This window comes from Protopterus annectens, chromosome 7.part0 (assembly GCF_019279795.1).
Source record: "Protopterus annectens isolate FY-2018-M chromosome 7.part0, PAN1.0, whole genome shotgun sequence".
Classification (NCBI taxonomy): Eukaryota; Metazoa; Chordata; order Ceratodontiformes; family Protopteridae; genus Protopterus; species Protopterus annectens.
The window spans coordinates 1,142,202,865-1,142,229,236 of NC_056739.1; the positions used below are offsets into that span (position 1 = coordinate 1,142,202,865).

The following is a 26,372-nucleotide window of genomic DNA, read 5'->3' on the forward strand; positions in this document are numbered from 1 at the left end:
ATACCTATCCGGTTTAACAGGAGCAGGAGGCAAAGAATCAGGATTAAGAGAAGCCTCTGCAAAAACATCTTCCACCACATCCAGAACAGGAGGTATAGCCAAAGGCCTATGCTGGGGTAAAAACAAAAATTCCCCAAGCCTTTTCCTGGAATCAGAGAAGTCCTGACCTTCCCACTTAAAATGCTCCCTCATGGAATGAAGAGTCTCTGAAAAAGAAAAATCCTCAGGAGGAGAAGCAGAAGGAGTAGAATCATCCACATCAGAATCAGAATAAGGAGAATACTCCTGCAAGTCTTCAGCCGAAGACTCAAACATCCGAAGCCTGCTCAAAACTCCCTAGCTCAGGTTCCACCCTAGGTCTCTTATCAGGAGGGGGCAAAGAACCTCTAATCAAAGTAATCAAATCTTCTGCCATTTTAAGCATATGCTTCTTGGGCACAGTTCCTGAAGAACTAGGGGTGACACCAACTGAAGCTAAACCTGGCCTGCCTCTGGGGGAAGCCTTGGAAACAGAAGGAGAGGGCCTAACCACCCTAGGAAGGGAGGGGAGTACAGTAACCTGAGAAGCCCCTTCAGCCTGACCTGCCTCCTGAGAGGCCACATCCTGCAATAACAAAGTCTCTCCCTGGGACTCCAAAGAAACCTCCGGCGGAAACACCGGCTCCACCAACACCTCTAAAGAACCGGCGTCCGGTACGGACGGTTCTTCTAGCCTAGGCTTCACTGCTTTGTCCTTGCGCTTCGAAGAAGCGGGCGTCGGAGCATCCGACGGCATTTTATAATTGCACCGCTTCCCGAAGACCAACCTGGCACAATCTAACCTTCTCTTTATAGTGCGCTTATTGAATCTAGCACAAGAGCGACACCCAACAACGTCGTGCTCAGGCCCTAAACAAGGAATACACAAAGTATGATAATCTCTATGCGGTATCTGTTTCCCACAAGAAATACAGTTATTCACTTTTTCTGACATCCGGTAAACCACTGAGGCAAGAAAAAACTAAAATATTCCCCAACGGGGTACTTAGCCAACTTTGACTCTGTCTGAAACTCCGAATTCGAAAAATTTCAGAACGCCGAACGGCACTTGCAACGCTGCTTCTGCATCGGACCATGCGGCAAAAAAGACTGAGGATATGACGTCGGTCATGCGCATTTGTACCCTGACGTCCTGATGTCAGTCAAATGCGCCTTGACCGACGTCAGCCTTATACTTTGATATTCGGGCCGACCGAGGACAGCGGACTACCCAAGTGTAAGGACTGCAGCAATGTGAGATGAAGAACATCTTCCTCAGAAGCAGTATCTGCACAGTGGCTCCGGACCCATCCAAGGTAGAGACATCAGCAGGTTCCGTAGTCAGAGTGTCTCGCTGCATACCGGACTCCAAATGGGTCTCAGTAGCAGCCTGTGAATCCACAAGCAGGCATCAGGGGCTGCAAAAGAACCTCGCGGCATACAGGTCTCAGTAGCAGCCTGAGAATCCACAAGCGGGCATCAGGGGCTGCGAAAGTGCCTCACTGAGTACCGGCGAACTGGCAACTAGCTTAATGGAAGCGTAGTCTGCAGTTTTGGACCTGTGCAGTTTGTCTTTATCCTTGCATGTTTTTGGAAGATTTGTAGTCAGATGGCTTACTGAAGCCATTTTGGAATACGGACATCAAGAGCGAAAGTATTTAGCTACGACAAGGGCCAGACGACGAATAGTTCTGGTGCTGAACAAAGCACAAAACTGACAGCGAGGGACATTGTGGTCTGGGCCTAAACAGGTGACGCAGTAAGAATGGAAATCTCGGTGTGGTATTTGCTTTCCACAGGTGAGACAATTATTAACTTTTTCTGACATCGGTTAGAGCAAGAAAATGGGGTACTTAGCTTTAGAAGACTTCAATTTCGAAAATGAAAACTCAGGTAGTGGCCGACCGGCACTCGTGCGAACTGCTCCTGCTTCAGGCGACTCGGCAAGAAAGACTGATGTAATGCCTGTTTTTATACCACTGATGACCTGACGTCAGTCCTGGAGCGACAACAACAGACGCAGAAATACTAAGCCTCTGGTAATCGGGCCGACTGAGGGCTATCCCTGGCAGGATAACCCAAGTGCGATGACTGCAACAGTGAAACACTATCATCTATCCTGCACAATACCAAATACTGGCCGCACGGTCATCCCAGTGAAAGAATTGACAAATCTTTTAGTTATGTACTTACTATAACTTTGGATGTATGGGATCCATCTCGCCTACATTCATAACTGATGGGTTCGGAGCCAATCAGTCTGCTCAGACTCTGCCCCTATACACTAGAACGGAGTCTCTCATTGGCTGGGCTACCCCTTACCCCAGAATGCATAACACCTGCTTCCCCAGATCTTGTTTGTTCGCTTTCATACATTCATACAGGTACAGAAACAAATACCAATAACTGTAACCAACTAGAGCCCTTCCAGAGGAGAGCTTAGCAAGATCAATATTTCCTCCAAATCCAAAAGGTAGAGGGAAGGAGGGTGGGTATGTATGAATGTAGGCGAGATGGATCCCATACATCCAAAATTATGGTAAGTACATAACTAAAAGATGTAATGGGATCCTATCTCGCCTACACTCATAACTGATGGGACAGCGTCCCTAGCACCTAAACCCCGGGTGGCTCACTGGAACACACTCCTGAGAACCGCGGAACCAAATGAAGCTCTGCCTCGGGAAGCCACGTCAACCTTGTAATGAGAAATGAAGGTGTGCGGAGAAAACCAAGTAGCAGCCGCACAAATATCATCTATTGAAACTTTGGAGTGAAAAGCTACAGAGGTGGCCATAGCCCTGGTAGAATGAGCTTTGAGTGGGAAAGGCAACTCTCTGCCTGACTGGGAATAAATGAAAGAGATGCAATCCTTAATCCATTTGGCAATGGTGGTTTTGGCAACTGGTAGACCTAACCTATTCTCCGCAAAGGACACAAACAGTTGGTTAGATTTTCGTGTCTGAGTGGTCCTAAGTAAAAACGCAGTTGCCTGTGAACATCCAACTGGTGGAAGGTATATTCTGCTCTATCAGAAAAATTTGGAAAGAAAACTGGGAGCTCCAATGATTGCTGAATGCATAAAGGGGATGCTACCTTAAGCAAAAAGGATGGATTCAATCTAAGGGAAACTCTGAAAAATCAAATAAGGAGGGGTAGAACAGAGAGCCTGAAGCTCTGAAACCCGCTTAGCAGAAGTTATTGCCACTAGAAAGGCAGTTTTCCATGACAGAAATTTTATATCACAAGTGGCTGCCGGCTCAAAGGGACGGGCAGTTAAAGAGGCCAGAACCAAATTTAAGTCCCAAGGGGGCACAGGATGAGCCATAGGAGGCCTGAGGAGCCAGGCTCCCTTAAGAAAGGGCTTGCAAAGTCTGTTAGCCATTAATGAAGGCTCTATAGCAACATGAAAATTAGATATAGTCGCCAGTTGAACTTTAATTGTGGAGACTGAAGAGCCTGAATGAAACAATGAAGCTAGAAATTCCAAGACTTGTGGAACTGGGGCCGTAAGAGGAACAATGCCTCGCTGCTGGGCCCAACAAACAAACCTTTTCCATTTGCTGGAATACAGCTTAACGGTGGACGGCTTGTGGGAAGAGGACAAGATGTGCATCACTTCTGAAGAAAGAGATCTCTAACTAAGGATGGAAGTGGAGTAACCAAGCAGCCAGGCGCAACGACCGGAGGGACGGATGCGAGTGTCCCGACTGATGAGACAACAGGTCCGGCACTGGGTCCAGAATCCAAGGGTCCTGTACCGCATACTTCTAAAGGAATGGGAACCAAACCTGACTGGGCCAATGTGGGGCGACCAAAATCATGTGGCACCCGACATGAAGAGCCTTCTGAATCACCTTCGGGAGAAGGGGAAATCGGGGGGAAGGCATAAAGCAGACCCGGGGGCCAATTGTGGGCTAGAGCGTCCCTGGGAGACTGCCCCTGAGAGGGAGTCAGAGTGAAAAACTCTCTGCACTTCGCATTGTTGGGGCTGGCGAACAAGTCGCAACAAGGGAGACCCCATCTGGTGAAGATCTGCGCAGCCACTCTGTTGTTGAGGGACCACTCGTGGGGGCAACAGGAGAGTCCTGCTGAGCCTGTCTGCAATCACACTGGCTTTCCCCGGAATGTGCGTGGCTACTAAGAAACGTTGAGTGGCTATGGCCCAGCGCCATACTCTCATGGCCTCCCTGCAAAGGGGGTAGGACCTGGTTCCGCCCTGCTTGTTTATGTGCCAAACTACCGACATGTTGTCGGATAGAATCGCAATAGTACCTTGGGGGAGAGCATGATAAAGTGCTTGTAAAACCAGAAGCACCGCCCTCATTTCCAGGATATTGATGTGAAGGTGCGCTTCGCAATCCTGCCAAGTGCCTTGGACAGACCTGTCCAGATAATGACCCCCCTCCCCCACCCTATCTGGGAGGCGTCAGTGGTCACTGTGGCAAAAGGGGGCTGAAGGGCGAAAGGACGCCCCCGGTCCAGGTTGGACCGACACAGCCACCAACGGAGGTCCCGACGACAACTGTCCGTAATCAGAACCAGGTGGTTCAGGGGAAGTTCTTGTTACGACCGTTGAACCGATAATAGCCATTGCAGCTCCCGCATGTGCAGCCTGGCTAACGGTACTAAGAGGATAGTTGCAGCCATCGTGCCCAATAACTGAAGAATCTGTCTGGCAGGAACTCGAGATTTGGGCAACAAATTTAGAACCTGTGATTGTAGAACCTTCTGATGGCAAAAATGCCCGCATCCTTTTTGTCTCTAACTCTGCGCCTATAAAGGTGATACGCTGAGATGGCCGCAGCACAGATTTTTTCCAATTGAAAGTGATTCCCAGCGAGAGACCCAAAGTTACTGTGGCCATCAGCGCTCGAATCAGTAGATGCTTGGAGGTGGCAGTGAGGAGCCAGTCGTCGAGATAGGGAAACACTTGGAATCCTAGACTTCTCAAGTGAGCTGTCACCAGTGCCAGACACTTGGTAAACGCCCTGGGGGCTGTGGTGAGACCAAAGGGCAGTGCACAAAACTGGAAATGACTGGTTCCTAGGCGGAACGCGTAAATGACTCCTGGACTCTTGACGTATCAAAATGTGATAGTAAGCGTCCTTGAGGTCTATGGAGCACATCCAGAGATCCTTCTCCAATAACGGGAGAATGGACTGAAGGGTGACCATCCGGAACTTGGACTTCTTCACAAACCTATTTAAAGAGCTTAGGTCCAAAATGGGCCTTACGTCCCGTCTTTTTTGGCACCAAAAATAATCTTGAGTAAGTTCGTGATCCGATCTGGTCGGCGGGGACGGGCTGGATGAACCCTTTGCTTAGCAGCTTTGAAACTTCTACGGCTGCCAGATCCTGTTGACTGGGTGGCACATCCGGGATTCTCCTTGTAGGGGGAGGGGGCTTGAAAAAGGGGATGAGGTAGCCTCCGGTTACAATGCGAAGCACCCACTGATCCTTGGTTATAGATTCCCAAGCCTGTGGGTGTTTCGCAAAACGACCTCCGACTGGCTCCGGAGAAGCACAGCCGGGCCACATCCTAGGGATGTTGAGGGTAGGAGGAACCACGAAAGGAGTCGTGGTCTCCGCCACCTCTAGGGCGGCGTCTTCCTGAATCCCCCCCCCCGCCTCTGGAGGGGGGAATCACTCTGTGGAGTAGAGAAGAACTTTTGGGATTTCCTGAACCACATTTTCCCTCCTCTCTGGGCCTTGGGATAAGGTCTAGTGGGAGCGGAAAAACGGGCCCCAACGGCAGTCAAGGTCTTGCCCTCCTGCTCGCACCAAGTGTGTCCTTCACCTTGGGTCCAAACAAAGACCACCCATCAAAGGGGGCATCAGCGAACTTAAAGGCCTCCGCGAGTGGACACAAGCGTAACCAGGCTCGTCTCCTAAGAGCCACTCCTGTGCCCGCTGCTCTTCTCGCCCCTTCGGCTGCATAGGAAATGAGCCTCATGGACGAGTTGACAATAGAAGATAGGGTAGTCATCTGGGCGCCTACGGTCTGTGCTAACGCCTCAGGAAGATTACCCGCAAGAGACTCTCCTAACTCCTTGAGGAGGTCCCTTTGGAGCCTTGTAAAATGACAGAGTTCAGAGACCACAGGGTAAAGGTCGCTGAAGAAAGGGTACGCTTCCCGTACCTATCCATGCTAAAAGAATCCTTATTAGGAGGATGAATAGACGTTGAAGCCTCTGCCACGTCCTGCTGAGTGGCAGATGCCTCCACCATAGCATCAACTGCAAAACCCTTAGTGAGGAATTCCTTCTGGGGAGGGGCTGAAAGAAACTTATTAGGCCTGGAAGGCACCGGTTCCGCTGTATCAGGATGTTCCCACACCCTCCGAGAGATTAGATCTAATAACTCGAAGGGTGGAGACACCCAGGAGGAGGAGGGCTGGGCCCCGAAGGCCTTGAGGAAGACAGACTCCTCAGCGGTAGGGGCTTTGGATTGCCAATCGCCTCTCTGTCTCAAGATCTCAAGGATATCCGAGAAGGAGACGTCATCCAAGGACGATTTAGGGGACCCTTCTGCATCATCGAGGTCAGTATCTGAAGTGACGGATTCATCTTGGGAATCAACGTGCTTCCTCTTACACAGTTTCTTCCTTGGGGGTTCATCCGAAGAAGATTCAGAAGGACCCCCCCGGATGAAGGGAACCCTCTAAGGGGGTATCCTCAGGCCCCGGGGCCCCACTGTCGTGGGAAAGAATGTCTCCAGAGGCACCAGTACCCAAAACTTGGGACGGTGAGGTAGAAACCTGCTGAACCGGCAAGGTCATGGCCAGCGCACTCCTCATGGCCTCAAAAGCAGGACCTCCAGACTCTGCAGAGGGCACTTGCTGAGAAACCACGGCGGTACCAGGAATACCTGCGGCCGATGCTCCGAGGGGAAGACTGGGCATCGAAGAGGCGAGCTCCACAGTGTTGCCCTCGGCCCCCGCCGAGGAAGACCCGGTACCAAACCCTGACAGAGGACAGGGTAGGAATGAAGGTCGGAGCATAGAAACTCCGAGGGGGTCCCTGCTCAGACGGGACGATTCCACTGCGTTCTACCCGCACCGACTCCAACGGCTCCAAGGGGGTCGGAGGAGGAATCAAATGCACGGAATGTGGAATCGGCTCTGAAGCCGAGTGGGCTGGAGCAGAGATCATTTTTGTAAAAACTGGGGACTGGAACAGCCTCTGGATAACCCTATCCAAATCCGAATCAGACAACCTAGAGGATTTGGAGAAAATAGACTGGGGCCGAGAAGACTTCTGCCTCGGCTCCGATAAAGCAGGGGATCGGCTCCGAAAGGGTTCCAGCACTATCGGACCAGAGACCGGAACCGTTTGTAACAGTGTCGGCGTCGAAGGAGGCTCCGGGGCTGAGAGGGAAGAGTCTGAGCTGCACACCTCCAACGGCTCCGAGACCAAAGGAGCCGAAGTAGGTGATTGGCCTCTCAATGCACTAACCTGTGGCTCCGACACCAATGGAGCAGAGGAAAGAAGCACCAAGGCAGACCCTTCAGCCATCGGCTCTGAAACCATTGGAGCCGAGGAAGAAGTCTATCCATGTTTCTTAGCTGTCGGGTCCGACGGACTGGTTGGAGCCGACGATCTATGCTTCTTGGGTGTCGGGCCCGGCTGACTGGTCGGAGCAGACTATCTCTTCTTTTTAGAAGCTGGAAATGAAGCCAACGCTTCCTCAAATGAAGGCTTAATCAGACCCCTAAGTATCAGCTTGTTTTTTCTTTCCTGGAGAACCCTGGAAGAAAAAGCGTGACACACTGCAAGTATCCTGTAGATGTTTAGGCCCTAAACAGTACACGCAGACAGCATGGCTGTCTAATAGACATTTTATAATTACATTTTGCACACTTTTTAAACCCTGATTTCTGCTCCTTAGACATTTTGAGCACAGTAGAAAAACAGGTAACAGATAGCTAGAATACACAGGTAAACTAATATATGGGCTAAAGCCCTCTAACTTAAACAGGCTTAGCCCGATACAACAGGTCAAAATACACAGAAGTAAGGTAATATGTGGGATAAAGCCCTCTAACTTAAACGGGCTTAGCCCGAAAACTATTTCAGTCACACAAGAAAAAATATATAAACACACAATAAGGGCAAAGGCCCTCCAACTCAAACGGACCTTGCCCAGTACACTAGAAGCGCGAAAAAAAATAAAATCTAACTTTCCACAAAAACTGACCACAAACGCTCACAAAGCTGTTAAAACAGCTGTTTGTTTAAAAGCTGACAGAAACCCTAGCCAAAAAGACCAAAAAGGTCAAGAAAATACACTTGGCTCCAGCCAAGTCGAGACCACGTCCAGCTTGAAAAGCGGCAAACGAAATCTGGGGAAGCAGGCGTGGTGCATTCTGGGATAAGGGGTAGCCCAGCCAATGAGAGACTTCGTTCTAGTGTATAGGGGCAGAGTCGGAGCAGATGGAACGGCTTCGAACCCATCAGTTATGAATGTAGGCGAGATAGGATCCCATTACATCCCACTATTTTCTCTAAATAGCAATCTAAAGACTACTTCTGTAGGGTGTGTATTCTGAACACTGCACTAAAAAAAAAAAAAAAAAAAAAAAACACTGTTTTCATTAACAGTTCAAAGCACAAAATACAGGCCAGAAAATGTCCTCAGGTTTAACAAATAAAGTCTAGTTTTGGCACCAGATTAAACAATATTAGACCGATCAAACTAATGAAAAATATCTCTCTAATGTTTAACATACAAAACGGCTCCAAAAGTAATCAGAAATCTATTTATGCAGGGTTACTATTCTAAAGCAATAAAGCCCTGAGCAGGGCAAGCTTAGAAAATTGTGAAAAACCCCCGGATGGCTCATCACACCAGTTCACTTTATTCCACAGAAACACAGCACATTAAAGCTCCACCATACATTTTCGTTTTAAAAATCACTTCCTCAGATGTGGGCTGTTCAAACTACTAGTGCTTTTATACCATTCACTTAATTACATTGATTAGGTTAATGAATTAATTGAAAGGTTAATTTAGTTTAAAAACAAACTTTTCTTGTTGTATCTCTCTTATTTAAAACATTTTTATTCATATATATTTATCAAAAATTGTAATATTAAATGTGTTTTAACTGTGGCAACACAGAGATACAAAGTACAGTTGTGTACCTACCATAAATGTAGATGTTAGAGTGTATTCACTGTTGCAGTCATTACTCTTGGGTTATCCTGCTGGCAGGCTACCCTCAAGTCGGCCAGAATTCCAAAGTTTAGGGCCGGCGTCTGTTGCTGTCGCTTCTTCCCTGACCCGAGTGCGCCAGGGGTATAAAAGATGCAGCAGACGCAATTTTCTTCAGTTTTTTTTGCCCCAGATGTCAGGTGCCCCCAAATTGGTAGGCTGAAAAAATATGTCAATAAAAATACATGCACAAAAATAACATTCCCTTTGTCTACAAGCAAATACACCAAATAGGCTGTATAGGATAGAGAAATGCAGAAAAGTCCCAGCAAAGAGAAGGGGGATGGTGGGTGGGTAACCTGGACTGCAACAGTGAATACACTAACATCTACATTTATGGTAGGTACACAATTGTTCTATGTTCATTGTGTTTCACTGTTGCAGTCATTACTCTTGGGTTGAATCCCAAAGCGGAGGATGAGTGGCTGGGCAAAACAGGATTATGAGAGGCAATGAGGCCCTGCAGAACTGCAGTGGCAAAGCCTGCTCTGGACTTAAAGAGGTAAGTGGTAGTGCTTTGTGAAAGTGTGCACTGAACTCCAAGTTGCAGCCTCTAGGATATCTTTGGTTGGTACTCCTCTGAGGAAGGCTGCTGAAGTGGCTGCTGCTATGGTGGAATGAGGCCTAATGCCCTTAGGCACTGATTTTCCATGTTGAAAATAGCAGAAACGGATGCAATGTCCTATCCATTTAGAAATAGTGAGATAGACTTTCCTTGTGATCCTGCAGCATATGGCACTAAAAGTTGCTCAATTTTTCTGAAAGCTTTAGTTCTGTCCAAGAAGAAACATAACTGCCTGTGTATGTCCAAAGAATGCAGAATTTTCTCACCCTTGTTCTGTGGATTTGGATAAAAAGGTAGGCAAGTGGTTTGACTGAGGGCCACACTGGATACCACCTTAGGCATGAATGCAGGGTTTGCCCTCGGAGAAACCCTGTATGGATGAAAAATGATTAAAGGTTCCACAGCCATGAGTGCTTGTAATTCCGAGACTCGCCTTGCAGAGGTTATTGCTAGTAGAGCTGTTTTCCAGGATAAAAATTTTATATCTGCTGTTGAAGGTGGCTCAAAAGGAGGCAGTGTGAATTTTTTCCAAAACAATTTAGGTCGCAGGCCGGAATTGGTGCTCTCCTTGGAGGCCTAATGTTTTCGGCCCCTCTGAGGTACTGCCTTATTAAAGGATGAGAAAAAAATAGGTGGTTCCGTATTGTAATGGGCTGAAATGGCAGAGCCATGAATCTTAATTGATGAGAAAGGCCTTTGTTCAGCATCTCAGGTATTGCAAAATCTTAGGTATATTTGGGTACATGTGTCAATGCCTTGTTCCTGGTTCCAAGCACAGAATCTCTTCCATTTTTCTGCATAAGATTTTCTGGTACTGGGCCTCCTGGCCTCCAAGATGACATCCATAACAGCTTTTGAAAGAGGAGTGTTCTGAATGGTTACATTATCTGCCATGCTGCCAGATTTAAGGTCCTGATTTGGCTGTGCAGGATCTGATTGTTTTGTTGGGTCAGCAAATGAGAAGTTTGAGGCAATATCCATGCCGGATATTGAGACAAGCTCTTTAGGACTGGGTACCAGTGCTGGCGTGACCAGTCTGGTGCAATCAGTATCATTTTTGGCTTCTCTTGTCTGACCTTTAGGAGTACCCTGGGAAGGAGAGGCAGTGGGGGAAAGGCATATACTGCTAGATTTTTCCAGCTGAAGGATAGGGTGCCCACTTTCCATACTTGCTTGTGATAAATCCTTGTGCAAAATCTCTGCAATTGGCAGTTGTGAGGGGAGGCAAATGGATGTCTGGCCATCCCCATTTCCTTATTATCATGCTGAAGACTTGTGGATCCAGTTTCCATTCGTGGGGATCCATGAGGTTTCTGCTTAGTTTGCCAGAGTATTTGTTTTTCCTGGCAGGAATTGTGTTTGCAGGTGAATCTGAAAAGCCAATGCTGTGTCCCATAAGGTCACTGCTTGCCTGCAGAGAAGGTAGGAATGTGTACCTCCCTGTTTATGTACCACATGACCGTAGTACTGTCTTTATCAGTAGTTGTCCTGGATGAAGCAGGTCCTTGAAAGCTGTGAGGGCATTCTGAACAGCTAACATCTCTTTCTGATTAATGTGAAGATGCATCTGGTTTGCAGGCCATGTGCCCTGAATACATTTTCCTGCCATATGGGCCCCCCAGGCATAATCTGATGCATCCGTTGTAAGTGTCTGTCTAGCTGTGGGTAAACTGAATGGCAAACCTTTATTGTGGTGACAGGCTTCTGCCCACCATCGAACTCCTGTTGCAGGCAGGGAATGAGTGCAATTACTGTCTCCAGGCTGTGGCAATGCTGAGTCCAGACACTTTTTAGATACCATTGTAGTTTCCTCATATGCAGTCTGACATATGGAATTAGTAGAATGCAGGATGCCATGAAACCCAGGGCCTGCAGGATTTTCCTTGCAGATAAGTGGGTTTTTGTTGTCAATTTCTTGAAGTAAGAAGTCAGTTGCTTTTGTTTGTCTGGCGTGAGATAAGCCATCTGGGCAGTGGTATTTAAGCTTGCACCCAGGAATATTATCTCTTGAGAGGGCACTAGTTTTGATTTTTCATTTACTGTGTACCATAAGCCAGTTAGTAATCTTTTTACAAACGCCAGATGCTTTAGAAGAATGTCTGTTCTCCGCTTGAATTAGGCAGTCCAAGTAGGGATATATTTGAATTCCTCTTTGTCTGCAAAATGCAATGACTGGAGCTAGGCACTTTGTGAATACCCTGGGAGCAGTAGATAAGCCAAAGGGCAGTGCAGAGAACTCCGTGCGTGTAGCCTGCTTTGAAGCGTAGGTATCTTCTGCAAGATTCCCTGATTGGGATGTGCAGGTAGGCTTCCTTTAAAATCGAGGGTTGCCAACCAGGTAGTGAAGTCAGCATCTTGAATTTTGGAATCACCAAAAAAGGTGTTTAGAGTAGACAGGTCCAGGATAGGATGCCGTGAATAGTCTTTTCTGGGTACCAGGAAAAGTCTCGAGTAGAAACCTTGTCCCTTTTTCTCTTCTGTCTGAATAGCCTTGGGGCACTATATTTAAAATCCATTTGTCCTGGATAATGAGCTCCCAGTTTTTTGCATGTAGGGCAACCTACCAAAGGGGGAGCCAGTTGAGAAGTGCTTGGAAGTTTTAAAATTAAGTCATTGAGACAGTTTACCAAAGGGGGGAGTTTTACTACTACCACTTTTGGAAGAGGGGCCCCCCCACTGCTTATCCTTGCGTACCGTACCCTGGGACTGAAGCCTGGGTGTTCTGCTGGGTCTGGGTTTGGACTGAGAAGGTCTGGAAGAGGCAGGAAAGGACCAATTCTTAGAAGGCCAATGCCTACTAAATTCTTGATGTTGTACTTGTAAGAAATCTTTAACAGTTTGCATAGATTTAGCTTTTTCTTCCATCTTTTTAAGTACTTCTGCCTTACTGCCAAACAGGCAGTCCTGATTTAAGGGAGCATCCAGTAATTTAGCTTTAACATGATCTGGCAAAGACTGCGCCTTAAGCCAAGCATGCCTTCTAAGTACAGACCCAGTGAAGGCAGCTCTGCAAGATGCCTCTAACCACATTGCAAAGTATGTTTTCCAACTTGTTCAGCAAAATGCATTAAATCCTGTAAATCCTTATTTTCAGCACAATCAGGAATCATCATTTTCTGTTTAAGCAATCCAATAATATGCTGCTGATACTTTAACATATGAAACTGGCAGTTTAAGGCCCTAATGGCCAAAGTTGCAGAAGTGTATACATTCTTACACAATCTATCCAGCGCCCTGGAGTCCCAGAGTGGGTAGGATTTTTGGCCGTAGTAGCTTTGATGCCCCTGGGACCCTGTGAAATGGTTTCAGGATCCGCAGTAGGATTTTTGAAAAGGAACTTGAGAGTCAGGAACCCTGCAATATCTATCAGGTTTTCTGGGAACAGGAGGTAGAGACTCAGGGGCCAAACTAGATTCCGAAAAGGCATCAACAATGTCTAGTACAGGAGAGATAGCCAAAGGCCTGTGCTGGGGCAGGAGTAAGAAATCCCTAAGCCTCTTTTTAGAATCAGAGTAATCCTAACTTTCCCAACAAAAATACTCCGTAAGAGTATGCAAGGTTTCACCAAAAGAGAAATCCTTCGGGTGGGAAGCAAGAGTCCTCAGCATCAGAATTCTCATAGGTAGATATAGGTAAATCCTTAGAGGAAACTAATTTTAGAATCCTGGTCAGAAGTATCATAAGCAAACTCAGTCCTAGGTCTCTTAAGAGGGGGAAGGTTGACTTCCCCTGATTAAAGTAACAAGGTCTTAGCCATTCTTATTTGTTTTTTAGGCATAGAGGCCTGACCATGAGGTCTGGGCGTCAGTTTTCTAGGCATGGTTCAAGTTTGAGGCCATGCAGAAAAAGATGGTGTCGGTCTAACATGCAAGTCAGTAGGCTTGAATACACCAACAGAAGCCGGTGCCTGCACAGCGGCTCTGAACCCATCCAAGGTAGACACCAGCAGGTTCCAAAACTGAAGCATCTCGCGGCATACCGGACTCCGAATGGATGTCAGTACAGTGAAAACATCTGAGTACTGGCAAACTGGCAACTAGCTTAACAGAAGCGTCGTCGGCAGTTTTGGACCTATGTGGTCTGTCTTTATCCTTGTTTTTTCGGAATTGGTAGCCGGATGGCATACCGAAGCCATTTCTGGATAGTTAAACAGAGCATCAAAATAATTTTCTGCGAAAATAGAAGACTAATAGCTCGGGGGTTGAATGAGGCACAAAACAGACAGTGAGGGACATTATGGTCTGGGCCTAAGCAAGGAATGCAGTACGAATAAATATCTTTGAGGTATTTGCTTTCCATAGGTACAACGGTTAACTTTTACTGGCATCGGTTAAGAGCACAAAATAGGATCCCCAACAGGGTACTTAGCTTTTTACGAAGACTTCTGTTCTGAAACAAACGAAAATTTCAGGAGTCTGCCGACAGGCACTTACAAACTGCTTCTGCTTCAGGCACCACACAGCAAGAAAGACTGATGTAATGGCGTCGGCTGCATATTTTATAACCCATGTCATGGAAGAGGAGACATCTGAAGCTGGAATCCAAGACTTTGATATTCAGTCCAGCTGAGGGCTACCTGTAGGTAGATAACCCAAATGTAATGACTGCAACAGTGAAACATGATCATCATCTCCACAGCTGCACAGACAGGTTCATAGGTTCAATGCTGTTAACTAGGCTAACAACCACAAGGGCTTTTTTAAGCCTAGCCATGCATCACAAATCAAGTTCTGGTACCCAAAAGCAGGGGCTTGGGAGATTAACTATTTACAAGTTTCCTGTGTCCATTAGAGAGAGCGGTGCCAAACAAACCAGGGATGAAATGCCTGTTCCCATCCAATTGTCTAAGCTACACTTGAATTGGGTTAGGGAGGAACTCTGCTTCATATGCACTGGAAGTCTGCTCCAGAGAAAGGCGCTCTGATGTCGGGGAAAGGGCGACTTCAGCTGACGCCGGACCCAGACTTTGGAATCCGGCCGACCGAAGGGCTGCCTGAGGCAGGACAACCCATATGTAAGGACTGCAGATGCATCCTTGGACATCTTTGTTTATAAACTGCACGACAGAATCATTTCAGCACTATTGGAGAAATGTAATAGTGAAAAGCTAAATTACTGTCTGTCTCTCCCCTCTCAAGTCCCTGACAACTGGGTCAAATTTTAGGGGGTGTTGTCAATATGATAGTTACTAGGAATGAATGACTTTCCAAAGGATACTAATATTGATTTCTTTGCATTTAGTTTTAGTCCATGGCTAACACAAGCCGTTTGTGTAAGCCCTTCCTGGGGAACATTTGTATTTCAGTGGGCGATTCAGTAACTGCTCCTAATTTGCAATCTGCAAATTTAGTCAGCCAGAGGCCAGTGGCATTGGCCTCAACTTCAGAGAAGTAAATGTCAAAAAGAAGAGGTTTCAGGACCAATCCCCAAGGGACTCCGCTTGCTACTGGCCTATTTGTAGAGATGGACTCCCCAATTCTAACTACCTGGGCCCTGTCTGAGCCAGATGGCTATCCACCAAGTGACATAAGGGTTTGTACCGAACCTCTTAAGTTAGTCAACAATGCCCAAGTAGGGTACTCTGTCAAAAGCCTTAACCAGGTCAAGGTAGGAAGTGTGAAACCATTTTGCCCTCATCCACTGCTTCGGTGACCTTCAAGTCCACCAGGTTGAGTAGGCATGACTTGCTCCTGATGAAACCAAGTTGAATTGAGTCAGGTCCAGTGTCCGGAGGCTTCCTGTGCCATTACTGACAATTTCCATGATACTTCTATACCTTAAATTTGCATACGGGACTAGTGAGACTTGCGGGTCTGTAGATGGCCCACCTTTGTGCAGAGGGATTACTGTTAAGTTGCATATGCATGAGGCACAAAAAGCCTGTTTGGAGGCTACAGTTAAGTAGGCTGCCACCCGCACAATGGAGAATTCTCCAGTAGAGAGATGAATGGGCTCAAACAAAGGGAAGGCCTGACTGTAGCAGACAGAGGAGAAAAACAGCCTAGAGAAAGAAATAGTGCTACACTGAACTCAAATCAGTCAAAATGCTGACATTATCAAAGGATCAATCAGGTGATGATGACAAGGAACAAAAGGGATAGAGGACATTTCATGTTACAGGAATACAACTACAAAACGCATGAGAAGTGGTATTGTCATATTTAAAATACTGGGAAATCTGCTGCACGTTACAGCCTGATAAGCCTTCAATAATCTGGGAATAATGCTTCCTGTATCACACGGACATACTTCAATAACCAAACGATATTTTGTTGCATCACGTAAGCTACAGAACAACCGATTTTATCAATACGATTAAAGATCAATGGATTTTTACCTCGTATCTCTTTGGAGTCTCTTTTTTACCAGCTGGTGCAAAATAAATTGTAGGAAATCTAGAAAAATTGAGAGAAATAAAATTTAGCTCTCAGGTTTTTCAGCTATATTGACTAAAGAAATTAGCATACAAACTTTTACTCCAGCATCTCACCCCACATATTTCTCAAACATTCAAAATGGGTAAATGTTTCAACATTCTGTAACTGCAAAAAATAATTACAGAGCTGTTTGCAACACTTTTGATTTATCTCCTACTATGATGCGAAATGTTCTTTGCAAATTCAAAGTTTAAATTTCACTGCTTGTAACTAAGCATTTCACATTTACATTTTCATAAGAGTTGCATGTTAGAGTGAACTGGTACGGAGTGTCATGTGGGAAAAGTACAGTTGTGTACACTTACCATAAATGTAGATGTTAGAGTGGATTCACTGTTGCAGTCATCACATTAGGGCTATCTGCTTGCAGTAGCTCTCAGTTGGCCTGATTAAAGTCTTGGGTCTTGCGTCGGTTGTGGTCTCTTCTTCCATGACGTCAGCTCGTCAGGGGTATAAAACCTGCAGCAGATGCCATTACAACAGTTTTTCTTGCCCCAGATGTCAGGTGCCCCTTTAATGGAAAGCAATAAAACATATATGTACACAAATATACAAGGATATACCTCCAATAAAAAAGCAAATACACCAAAAAGCTTTTAAGCATAGCAAAGAATAGTAGAGGTATAGTCAAAGAAATTAGGGGGCTGTAGGGAGGGTAACCAGGACTGCAACAGTGAATACACTAACATCTACATTTATGGTAAATGTACACAACTGTACTATGTTCTTCGCGTTTCACTGCTGCAGTCATCACATTTGGGTAGATTCCCAAAGCTAAGGATGGGAGAAGGAAGTTAGATAGCATTAGGGCCAGCTATAAGACCCTGCAAGACTGCAGTGGCAAAGCCAGCTCTGGACTTAAGACAAAATTGGCAAATGGTAATGCTTGGTGAAGGTATGTACAGAACTCCAGGTAGCGGCTTCTAGGATGTCCCTGGTAGAAACTGAGAAAGGCTGTAGAGGTAGATGCAGCCCTGGTTGAATGGGGTCTGATCCCCTGTGGGATAGGTTTTCCACGGTGCTTGTAGCAGAAATGAATGCATGCAATGGTTTATTCATTTAGAAATGGTTTGCTTTGAGATGGCCTTTCCCCTCTGCTCCTGCAGCAAATACCACCAGCAGTTCAGATTTCCTTTGAGATTTAGTCCTGCCCAAGTAAAATCTAAGTTGTCTGTGCACATCGAAGGAGTGGAGTATCCGTTCCCCTTTGTTCTGTGGATCAGGAAAGGTTGGCAAATGAATGGACTGATTGAGAGCCAGACTGGATACCACCTTGGGCATGGAGGGATTTGTTCTGAGGGGCACCCTGTCCACATGAAAGATGAAAGGTTCCACAGCCATAAGGGCCTGTAATTCAGATACCCTTCTTGCTGAAGTGATTCCTAAAAAGAAAGGCTGTTTTTCAAGAAAGCAATTTTAAATCTGCACTAGCAGTTGGGCTCGAGAGGAGGAAGAGTGAGTTTCTCCAATACAAAGTTAAGGTCCCAGGGGCTCTCCTGGGTGGACAAACTTTTGGCCCCTCTGAGGAACTGCTTGAGCAGTGGATACGAGAAGAGGAGGTTCAGTGTTAATGAGCTGAAATGCCTGAGGCATGAATTTTGATGGATGAAAAAGTCCTTTGTGAAGCATCTCAGTTAAGTATTGTAAAATCTGAGGTAAGTTGGTCACTGCTGTGCTCCTCCCTTGAGATTGGTTCCAGGCACAGAATCTATTCCATTTTTCAGCATAAAATGTTCTAGTACTAGGCCTCCTTGCCTCTAATACGATATCCATCACTGGTTTACTGAGGGATGGTAAGGGAGAGATTAGGTAATTAGCCAGGCTGCTAGGTTCAGGGTTTGAAGCTGAGGGTGCAGAATCTGATACTCCTGCTGAAACAGGGTAGGGGGGTCAGAGGCAGGTGCCATCAGACCAACAGTGACACACTGGGCGAGAGGGGGTACCAGCAGTGTTGGCGTGGTCAGACTGGTGCAATCAATATTGTCCTTGGTTTGTCCGGTTTGATCTTTAGCAGTACTTTGGAGAGGCAGAGGAGGAAAGGCATAAACTGAAAGTTTTTTCCAGCTGAAGGACAGGGCATCCACTTTCCAAGCTTGTTTGTGGGGAGTCCTTGTGCAAAATTTGTCCTACTGGTAGTTCTGGGGGGAGGCAAACAGGTCTATATCTGAGCTCCCCCAATTTGTCAGCATGTTGAAAATCTTTGGTTCCAATTTCCACTCGTGTGGGTCCATGAGGTTTCTGCTTAGTTGGTCTGCCAGTGTATTTAGTTTTCCTGGCAGGAATTGAGCTAGTAGATGCACTTTGTAGCTCAAGGCTGTGTTCCATAATGCCATGGCTTGTCTGCAGATGGGCTAAGAATGGGTAGCCCCCCTGCTTGTTTATGTACCACAAAGTACAGTTTTGTACCTACCATAAATGTAGATGTTAGAGGATCCCATTGCTGCAGTCCTTACTATTGGGGTATAGTCCGCATCCAGTCGGCCCGAATACCAGAGTATAAGGCTGACGTCGGTCAGGGCGCATTAGACTGACGTCAGTACGTCAGGGTACTAATGCGCATGACCGACGTCATATCCTCAGTCTTTTCTTGCCCCAGATGTCAGAAGACCCTAAAAAGACAAGGCCCAAAATACCTGCACCAAAAACATGTACAATATATACAAGAATATATACAACAAATATAAGCATGTAACCTCACCTACACAACCACCCCTAAACACAGAGGGAAGGAGGGAGGGTAATTGGACTGCAGCAATGGGATCCTCGAACATCTACATTTATGGTAGGTACAAAACTGTACTATGTTCTTCGCTCCCCATTGCTGCAGTCCTTACTATTGGGTAGAATCCCAAAGCAGAGGTAAGGGAGGCTGGCAAATCATAAAGAAGCAGGAGCTGACAACATGCCTTGCAAAACAGCTGTGGCAAAACCAGCCCTAGACTTAGAGTAGATAGGAAGGTGATAATGCTTAGAGAAAGTATGCACTGAACTCCAAGTAGCTGCTTCCAAAATATCCTTAGTTGCCACCCCTTAGAAATGCTGTTGAAGTGGCAGTAGCCCTAGTGGAATGAGGCCTAATCCCAGCTGGAATCTCCTTGCCATGATGGGAATAACAAAATGCAATGCAAAAGCCAATCCACCTAGAAATAGTTTGTTTTGACACGGGCTTGCCCTGTGAACTCAAAGCAAAAGAAACAAACAACTGCTGAGACTGTCTAAAATCCTTAGTCCTGCTTAAATAATAACGCAATTGCCTGTGTACATCTAAAGTGTGCAAAATCTTTTCCCCTTTATTTTGGGGGTCTGCATAAAAAGTAGGCAAATGAATAGTTTGGTTTAAAGCCACACTAGAAACCACCTTAGGCATAAAGGAAGGATTAGTACGTAATGATACCCTATCCTTATGGAAAATCAAAATGGCTCTACTGCCATAAGGGCCTGCAACTCAGACACCCTTCTTGCAGAAGTAATAGCCAACAGAAAAGCAGTCTTCCATGACAAGTATTTCAATTCAGCAGTAGCCGCAGGCTCAAAAGGTTGTAGAGTAAGTTTTTCCAACACAAAATTGAGATCCCAAGCAGGAGTAGGAGCTCTCTGGGGGTCTTATATTCTTTGCCCTCTAAGAAACTGCTTGAACAAAGGATGCGAAAACAATGGTGGGTCACAATCATAGTGAGCTGAAATTGCTGCAGCATGAATCTTAATGGAAGAGAAGGACAAACCTTTGTCCAATAACTCAGTAAGGTATTGAAGAGCCACACTCAAATTAGGCTCAGAAACCTGCAAATTCTTTGCTGTACTCCAAAATAAAAATCTCTTCCATTTTTCTGCGTACACTTTCCTTGTACTAGGTCTTCTAGCTTCCATAATCACATTTAAAACTTGAGGAAGTTGAGACCTGCTGTGTTTCAACACAGAATATGCCAGGCTGTTAGATGAAGAGAGTGAAGCTTGACATTGAGCAGATGACCATCCTTCTGAGATAACAGATGAGGAATCAGAGGTAAAGGCCATGGAGGCTTCCTTACCAGACTCCGTAGTAGTGGGTACCAGTGTTGCCGAGGCCAATCTGGAGCTATCAAAATCATCCTTGGCCTGTCTTGTCTGACCTTTAATAGTACCTTTGGAAGAAGAGGCAGAGGAGGAAAGGCATACACATGAAGGTTTTTCCAACTGAAAGACAGAGCATCCACTTTCCAAGCTGTGTGATGAAACCCCTTTGTGCAATACTGTGGCAGCTGGTGGTTTAGTGGAGAAGCGAACAGATCTATGTCTGGAGTTCCCCATGACACTGTCAAGTTTTGAAATACATGAAGATCCAGTTTCCACTGTGGGGATCCATGATTTGTCTGCTTAACACATCTGCTAAGGAGTTCTGTGCTCCGGCAGAAACCTTGCCTGAAGAGTTAGTTGCAAGCTTAGCGCAGTCTCCCACAAAATCATTGCTTGCCTGCATAGAGGATAAGAATGTGTTCCCCTTGTTTGTTGATGTACCACATGACAGTTGTGTTGTCTGTTAGAATCAACACCTGCCCTGGAAGAAGTAACTCCTTGAAAGCCATTAATGCAAACTGGACTGCTAACATCTCCTTCATGTTGATATGTAGATGCTGTAGTCTGGCAGGCCACTTGTCTTGTATCCACTTTCCATTTAGATGAGCTCCCCAAGCAATGTCAGAGGCATCTGTCGTTAAAATCTGACTCGCCTCTGGCCGGGTCACAGAGAGTCCCTTGTTTAGGTGACATTCCTGAGCCCACCACAAAAATTCTTTTTGAAGGCAAGGTATTATTTGAATGACAGTGTCCAAATCCTGGCAGTGCTGTGTCCATACATTTTTGAGATACCATTGTAGCTTCCTCATATGCAGTTTGGCATTGGGAAGCACCAGAATACAAGATGCCATGAACCCTAATGCTTGAAGGACTGTCCTTGCAGTCAGCACGGACTGATGAGATAGTTGATGGAAGTAAAGTGATAGACTCTTGTTTGTCCGGGGTTAAAAAGGCCATCTGGGCTGCTGTATTCAGTCTCACACCCAGAAAGCACATGTCTTGAGAGGGTACTAGACTGGACTTTATTTCGTTCACAGAATACCCTAGGCATCTTAGCACTGCTATAACATGTTCCAGATGCTGTAGAAGGTCTTCCTTTTCTTGAGCCAGAATCAGGCAGTCGTCCAAGTAAGGATAGATTTGAATTCCTTGAAGCCTGAAGTAAGCTATCACTGGAGCCAGAACCTTTGTGAATACTCTGGGCAGTAGATAAGCCAAAGGGCAATGCAGAGAACTGATAATGAGAATTTCCAGCTCAAAACCGCAGATACTTCCTGCAACTTAGCCGTATAGGCACATGAAGGTAAGCTTCCTTGAGATCTAAAGTTACCATCCAGTGATCTTTGCCCAGCAGAGGTAAAAGCTGTTGTAACGTCAACATCTTGAACTTGGGAATGTCCAGAAAAGTGTTGAGGAGAGATAAATCCAAAATTGGTCTCCACGTGTTCCCCTTCTTTGGTACTAGGAACAGGCGAGAATAAAATCCTAGGCCCCTTTCTGATACAGGGACTGGCTGAATGGCCCCTATCTGGAGTAACTGAGAAACTTGCTTGTGAGCCTCTTTTCTTTGTGGAGGAGGAACGTCTGGCATGCCTTTGAAAGGGGCATTGTATGGAAATAAAATCTGTAACCGTGGTGAATGATATCCAACACCCATTTGTCTTGAGTAATTAAATCCCAATTCTCTTTGAAAAGAGACAGTCTTCCTCCCAAAGGAGCTGCCAGACGGGAATCTACTGGCAGCTGAAAAGACAGGTCATTGGGTCTGTTTACGAAAGGACTGACCCCTGCCCTCACCAGAAGTCTGAGCAGGTGAACTCCTGTTCTAGGCCTAAAAGAACCTTGAGCCCTGCCCCTACCACGTGTAGACCTACCCCTAGACTGGGAATCATAAGCAGGATATGTCCACCCCTTAGCAGGCCAATTTCTACTAAACTTGGTGGCTGCACCTGCAAAAATCTTTAACAGTTTGCATAGACTTAGCTTTGTCCTCCATTTTCTTTAAAACTGCTTCCACAGGCGATCCAAACAACACATCAGACTGTAAAGGAGCATCCAAAATCCTAGTCTTAACATGCTCAGCTAAATTCTGATCCTTCAACCAGGCATGCCTGCGAAGAACAGAACTAGTAGCAGCCACCCTCGAGGAGGCCTGTACAGCATCAAAACCACATTGCAAAGAATGCTTACCCACTTGTTCAGACACATGAACCAAATCCAGCAACTCTTTACACTCAATACCTTCCGCCAAAGCATCCACCTTAGATTTCAATTGTGAAAGGAGATAATTTTGATATTTTAGCATGTGAAACTGACAATTCAACGCTCTCATGGCTAGAGTGGAAGAAGTATACACTTTCTTTCCCCACCTATCCAAAGCCCTAGCCTCTTTATCAGTGGGAACAGGATTTTTAACCACAGAGGCCTTAACACCTTTAGGCCCCTGAGAAACAGTTTCTGGGTCCGCCCTAGGACTCAGAAACAAATACTTATGAGCTTCGGGCACCCTATAATACCTATCAGGTTTAACAGGAGCAGGAGGCAAAGAATCAGGGTTCAGGGAAGCCTCCGCAAAAACATCTTCCACCACATTCAACACAGGAGGTATAGCTAAGGGCCTATGCTGGGGTAAAAACAAGAATTCCCTAAGCCTTTTCCTGGAATCAGAGTAATCCTGGCCTTCCCATTTAAAGTGCTCCCTCATGGAATGCAGAGTCTCTGAAAATGAAAAATCCTCAGGAGGAGAAGCTGTAGGAGTGGAATCATCCACATCTGAATCAGAGTAAGTAGGATACTCCTGCAAGTCTTCCGCAGAAGATTCTGAAGCCTCTGAACACTGTTCAAAACTATCAAACTCGGTTCCACCCTAGGCCTCTTATCAGGCGGGGCATAGAACCTCTAATCATAGTAATCAAATCTTCTGCCATTTTAAGCATATGTTTCTTAGGTACAGAACCCGAAATGCTAGGAGAAGCCCCCACTGAAGCTGAACTAGGCCTACCTCTCAAAGAAGTTTTGGCAACAGAAGGAGAGGCTCTAACTACCTTGGGAAGAGAGGGAAGAACAGTCACCTGAGAAGCCCCCCAGCCTGGCCTACCTCCTGAGAAGGCACATCCTGTAACAGTAAAGTTTCTGCCTGGGACGCCATGGAAACTCCTGGCAAAACCTCTGGCTCCACTGAGCCTTCTAAAGAACCGACGTCCGGGACTGCCGGTTCATCAACCCTAGGCTTCGCTGATTTGTCCTTGCGCTTCTTGAGGAAGCGGGCCGGAGCATCCGACGGCATTTTGTAATTGCAACGCTTCCCAAACACCAACCTGGCACAGTCTAACCTCCTCTTAATAGTGCGTTTGTTAAACCTAGCACAAGAGCGGCAACCAACAACGTCGTGCTCAGGCCCTAAACAAGGTATACACAAGGTATGGTAATCCCTATGAGGTATCTGTTTCCCACAAGAAATACAGTTATTCACTTTTTCTGTCATCCGGTAAAATACTGAGGCAAGAAAAAACCAAAATGTTCCCCAACGGGGTACTTAGCCAACTCTGTTTCGGTCTGAAACTCCGGTTTCGGAAATGTTTCAGAACGCCAACCTGCACTCGCAAAATTGCTTCTGCATCGGACCACGCGGCAAAAAAGACTGAGGATATGACGTCGGTCATGCGCATTAGTACCCTGACGTACTGACGTCAGTCTAATGCGCCCTGACCGACGTCAGCCTTATACTCTGGTATTCGGGCCGACTGGATGCGGACTATACCCCAATAGTAAGGACTGCAGCAATGGGGAACGAAGAACATCAATGGTGTTGTCCATCTTTACCATTACCTGTCCTGGAAGAATGTGGTCCTTGAAGGCTGTCAGAGCATTCTGGACAGCTAACATTTATTTTTGATTGATATGCATGCGCATTTGACTTGGGTTCCATTTGCCCTGAATTCACTTCCCTGCCAGGTGAGCCCCCCCATGCACAGTCTGATGCATCTGTTAGGGTTTGGGCGGCAGGGGGTAGAGTGTTTAAGTTGCAAGCCTCTTCTCACCAAAGAAATTCCATGCGTAGGCAAGGTATGATAGGAATCACTGCTTCTAGATCCTGAGAATGTTGACATCATAGGCTTTTTAGATACCACTGTAGTTTCCTCACATGCAGTCTGGCATACGGAATTAGAAGAGTGCAGGAGGCCATGAACCCCAAGGCTTGCAAAATTTGCCTTGCAGATAACAGTTTGTGGCCACTTTTTTGAAGTGGGTTGTCAGATGAATTTGTTTCTCTGGCGTGAGGAAAGCCATCTGGGAAGTTGTATTCAAGCTTGCTTCCAGGAATATAATTTGTTGACAGGGTACCAGGTGCGATTTATTTTCATTTACAGTGTACCCCAGACAAGTTAGCAACCTTTGTACAAAAGCCAGATGATTCAAAAGTATGTTCTGGCTTTCTGCCTGAATTAGACATTCGTCTAGGTATGGGTATATCTGAATATTTCTTTGCCTGCAAAATGCAATGATTGGAGCTAGGCACTTTGTGAATACCCTGGGTGCAGTAGATAAGCCAAAGGGCAGTGCAGAGAACTGGTAGTGCTTGTAGCCTGCTTTGAAGCGTAGGTATCTTCTGCAAGATTCCCTGATTGGGATGTGCAGGTATACTTCCTTTAGAGTATTGCCATCCAGGCATCTTTGCCTAGCATAGGAAGCAACTGGTGAAGAGTCAGCATCTTGAATTTTGGAATCACCAAAAAGATGTTTAGTCAGGTCCAGGATAGGACACTATGAATGGTCTTTACTGGGTACCAGGAAAAGTCTTTGGTAGAAACCTTGTCCTTTTTCCTCTTCCGGTACAGTTGGAATAGCCTTCATGCTTAAAAGAGTGTACTTGCTTTTGAGCCTCTGCCCACTGATTTGGGGGTAGATCTGGCCAACCATTTGCCATTGGTAACGTGTGGAAGTGAAATCTGTATCCTTGGGACACAAACCCATTTGTCCTGGGTTATGAGTTCCCAGTTTTTGGCCTGCAGACCAATCTTTCCCCCTAAAAGAGCAGTCGGTTGAGAAGTGCTTGTACGTTCTAAATTCAAGTCATTGAGACAGCTTTCCACAGGGGGGAGTCTTGATCCCAGATTTGGAAGTGGAAGCTCTACACTGCTTAGTCTTGTGCATACCTTGGGACTGAAAAGTACAGTTGTGTACCTACCATAAATGTAGATGCTAGAGTGTATTCACTGTTGCAGTCATTACACTTTGGTTATCCTACTGGCAGGCTTACCCACAGTCTGCCTGAATTCCAAAGTCCTGGTCCGGCTTCAGTTGCTGTCGCCTCTTCCCTGACGTCAGTGCGCCAGGGGTATAAAAGATGCAGCAGACGTAATTTTCTTCAGTTTTTCTTGCCCCAGAAGTCGGGTGCCCGCAAAAGGGTAGGCTGTAAAAAGTATGATTATAAAGCATGCACATAACCATCTACAAGCAAATACACCACATAGGTTGTATAGAATACAGAGGTACAGATAAGTCCCAGCAAAGAAAAAGGGGGATGGTGGGAGGTTTACCTGGACTGCAACAGTGAATACACTAACATCTACATTTATGGTAGGTACACAACTGTACTATGTTCATCGTGTTTCACTGTTGCAGTCATTACACTTGGGTTGAATCCCAAAGCTGAGGTTGGGTGGCTGGGCCTAGAGTTTTGAGTGGCTATGAGGCCCTGCAGAACTGCAGTGGCAAAGCCTGCTCTGGATTTAGAGTAGAGAGGTAAAATGGTAGTGCTTTGTAAAAGTGTGCACTGAAGTCCATGTTGCAGCCTCCAAAATGTCCTTGGTTGGTACTCCTCTGAGGAAGGCTGTTGAAGTGACTGCTGCTCTGGTAGAATGTGGCCTAATGATCTTGGGCACTGATTTGCCATGTTGTGAATAGCAGAAAGGAATGCAGTGGCCTATCCATTTTGAAATAGTCTGCTTTGAAATGGCTTTTCCTTGCGAACCTGCAGCATATGCCACTAAGAGTTGCTCAGTCTTTCTGAAGGCTTTAGTCTTAGCTGTCTATGTCAGAAGTATGCAGAAGTCTCTCCCCCCCCCTTATTCTGTGGGTTT

General features: G+C 46.1%; 1 protein-coding gene across 1 annotated transcript in view; it reads right to left on the reverse strand.

Annotated features, from left to right (window-relative positions):
* Window positions 1–26,372, reverse strand: part of PDIA3 (protein disulfide isomerase family A member 3) — a 1,140,556-nt gene that overhangs the window by 160,442 nt on the left and 953,742 nt on the right. The window contains exon 12 of the mRNA XM_044077721.1: window positions 16,137–16,194. Coding sequence (XP_043933656.1) covers window positions 16,137–16,194 — 58 coding nt within the window. The remainder of the gene's footprint in view (window positions 1–16,136; window positions 16,195–26,372) is intronic.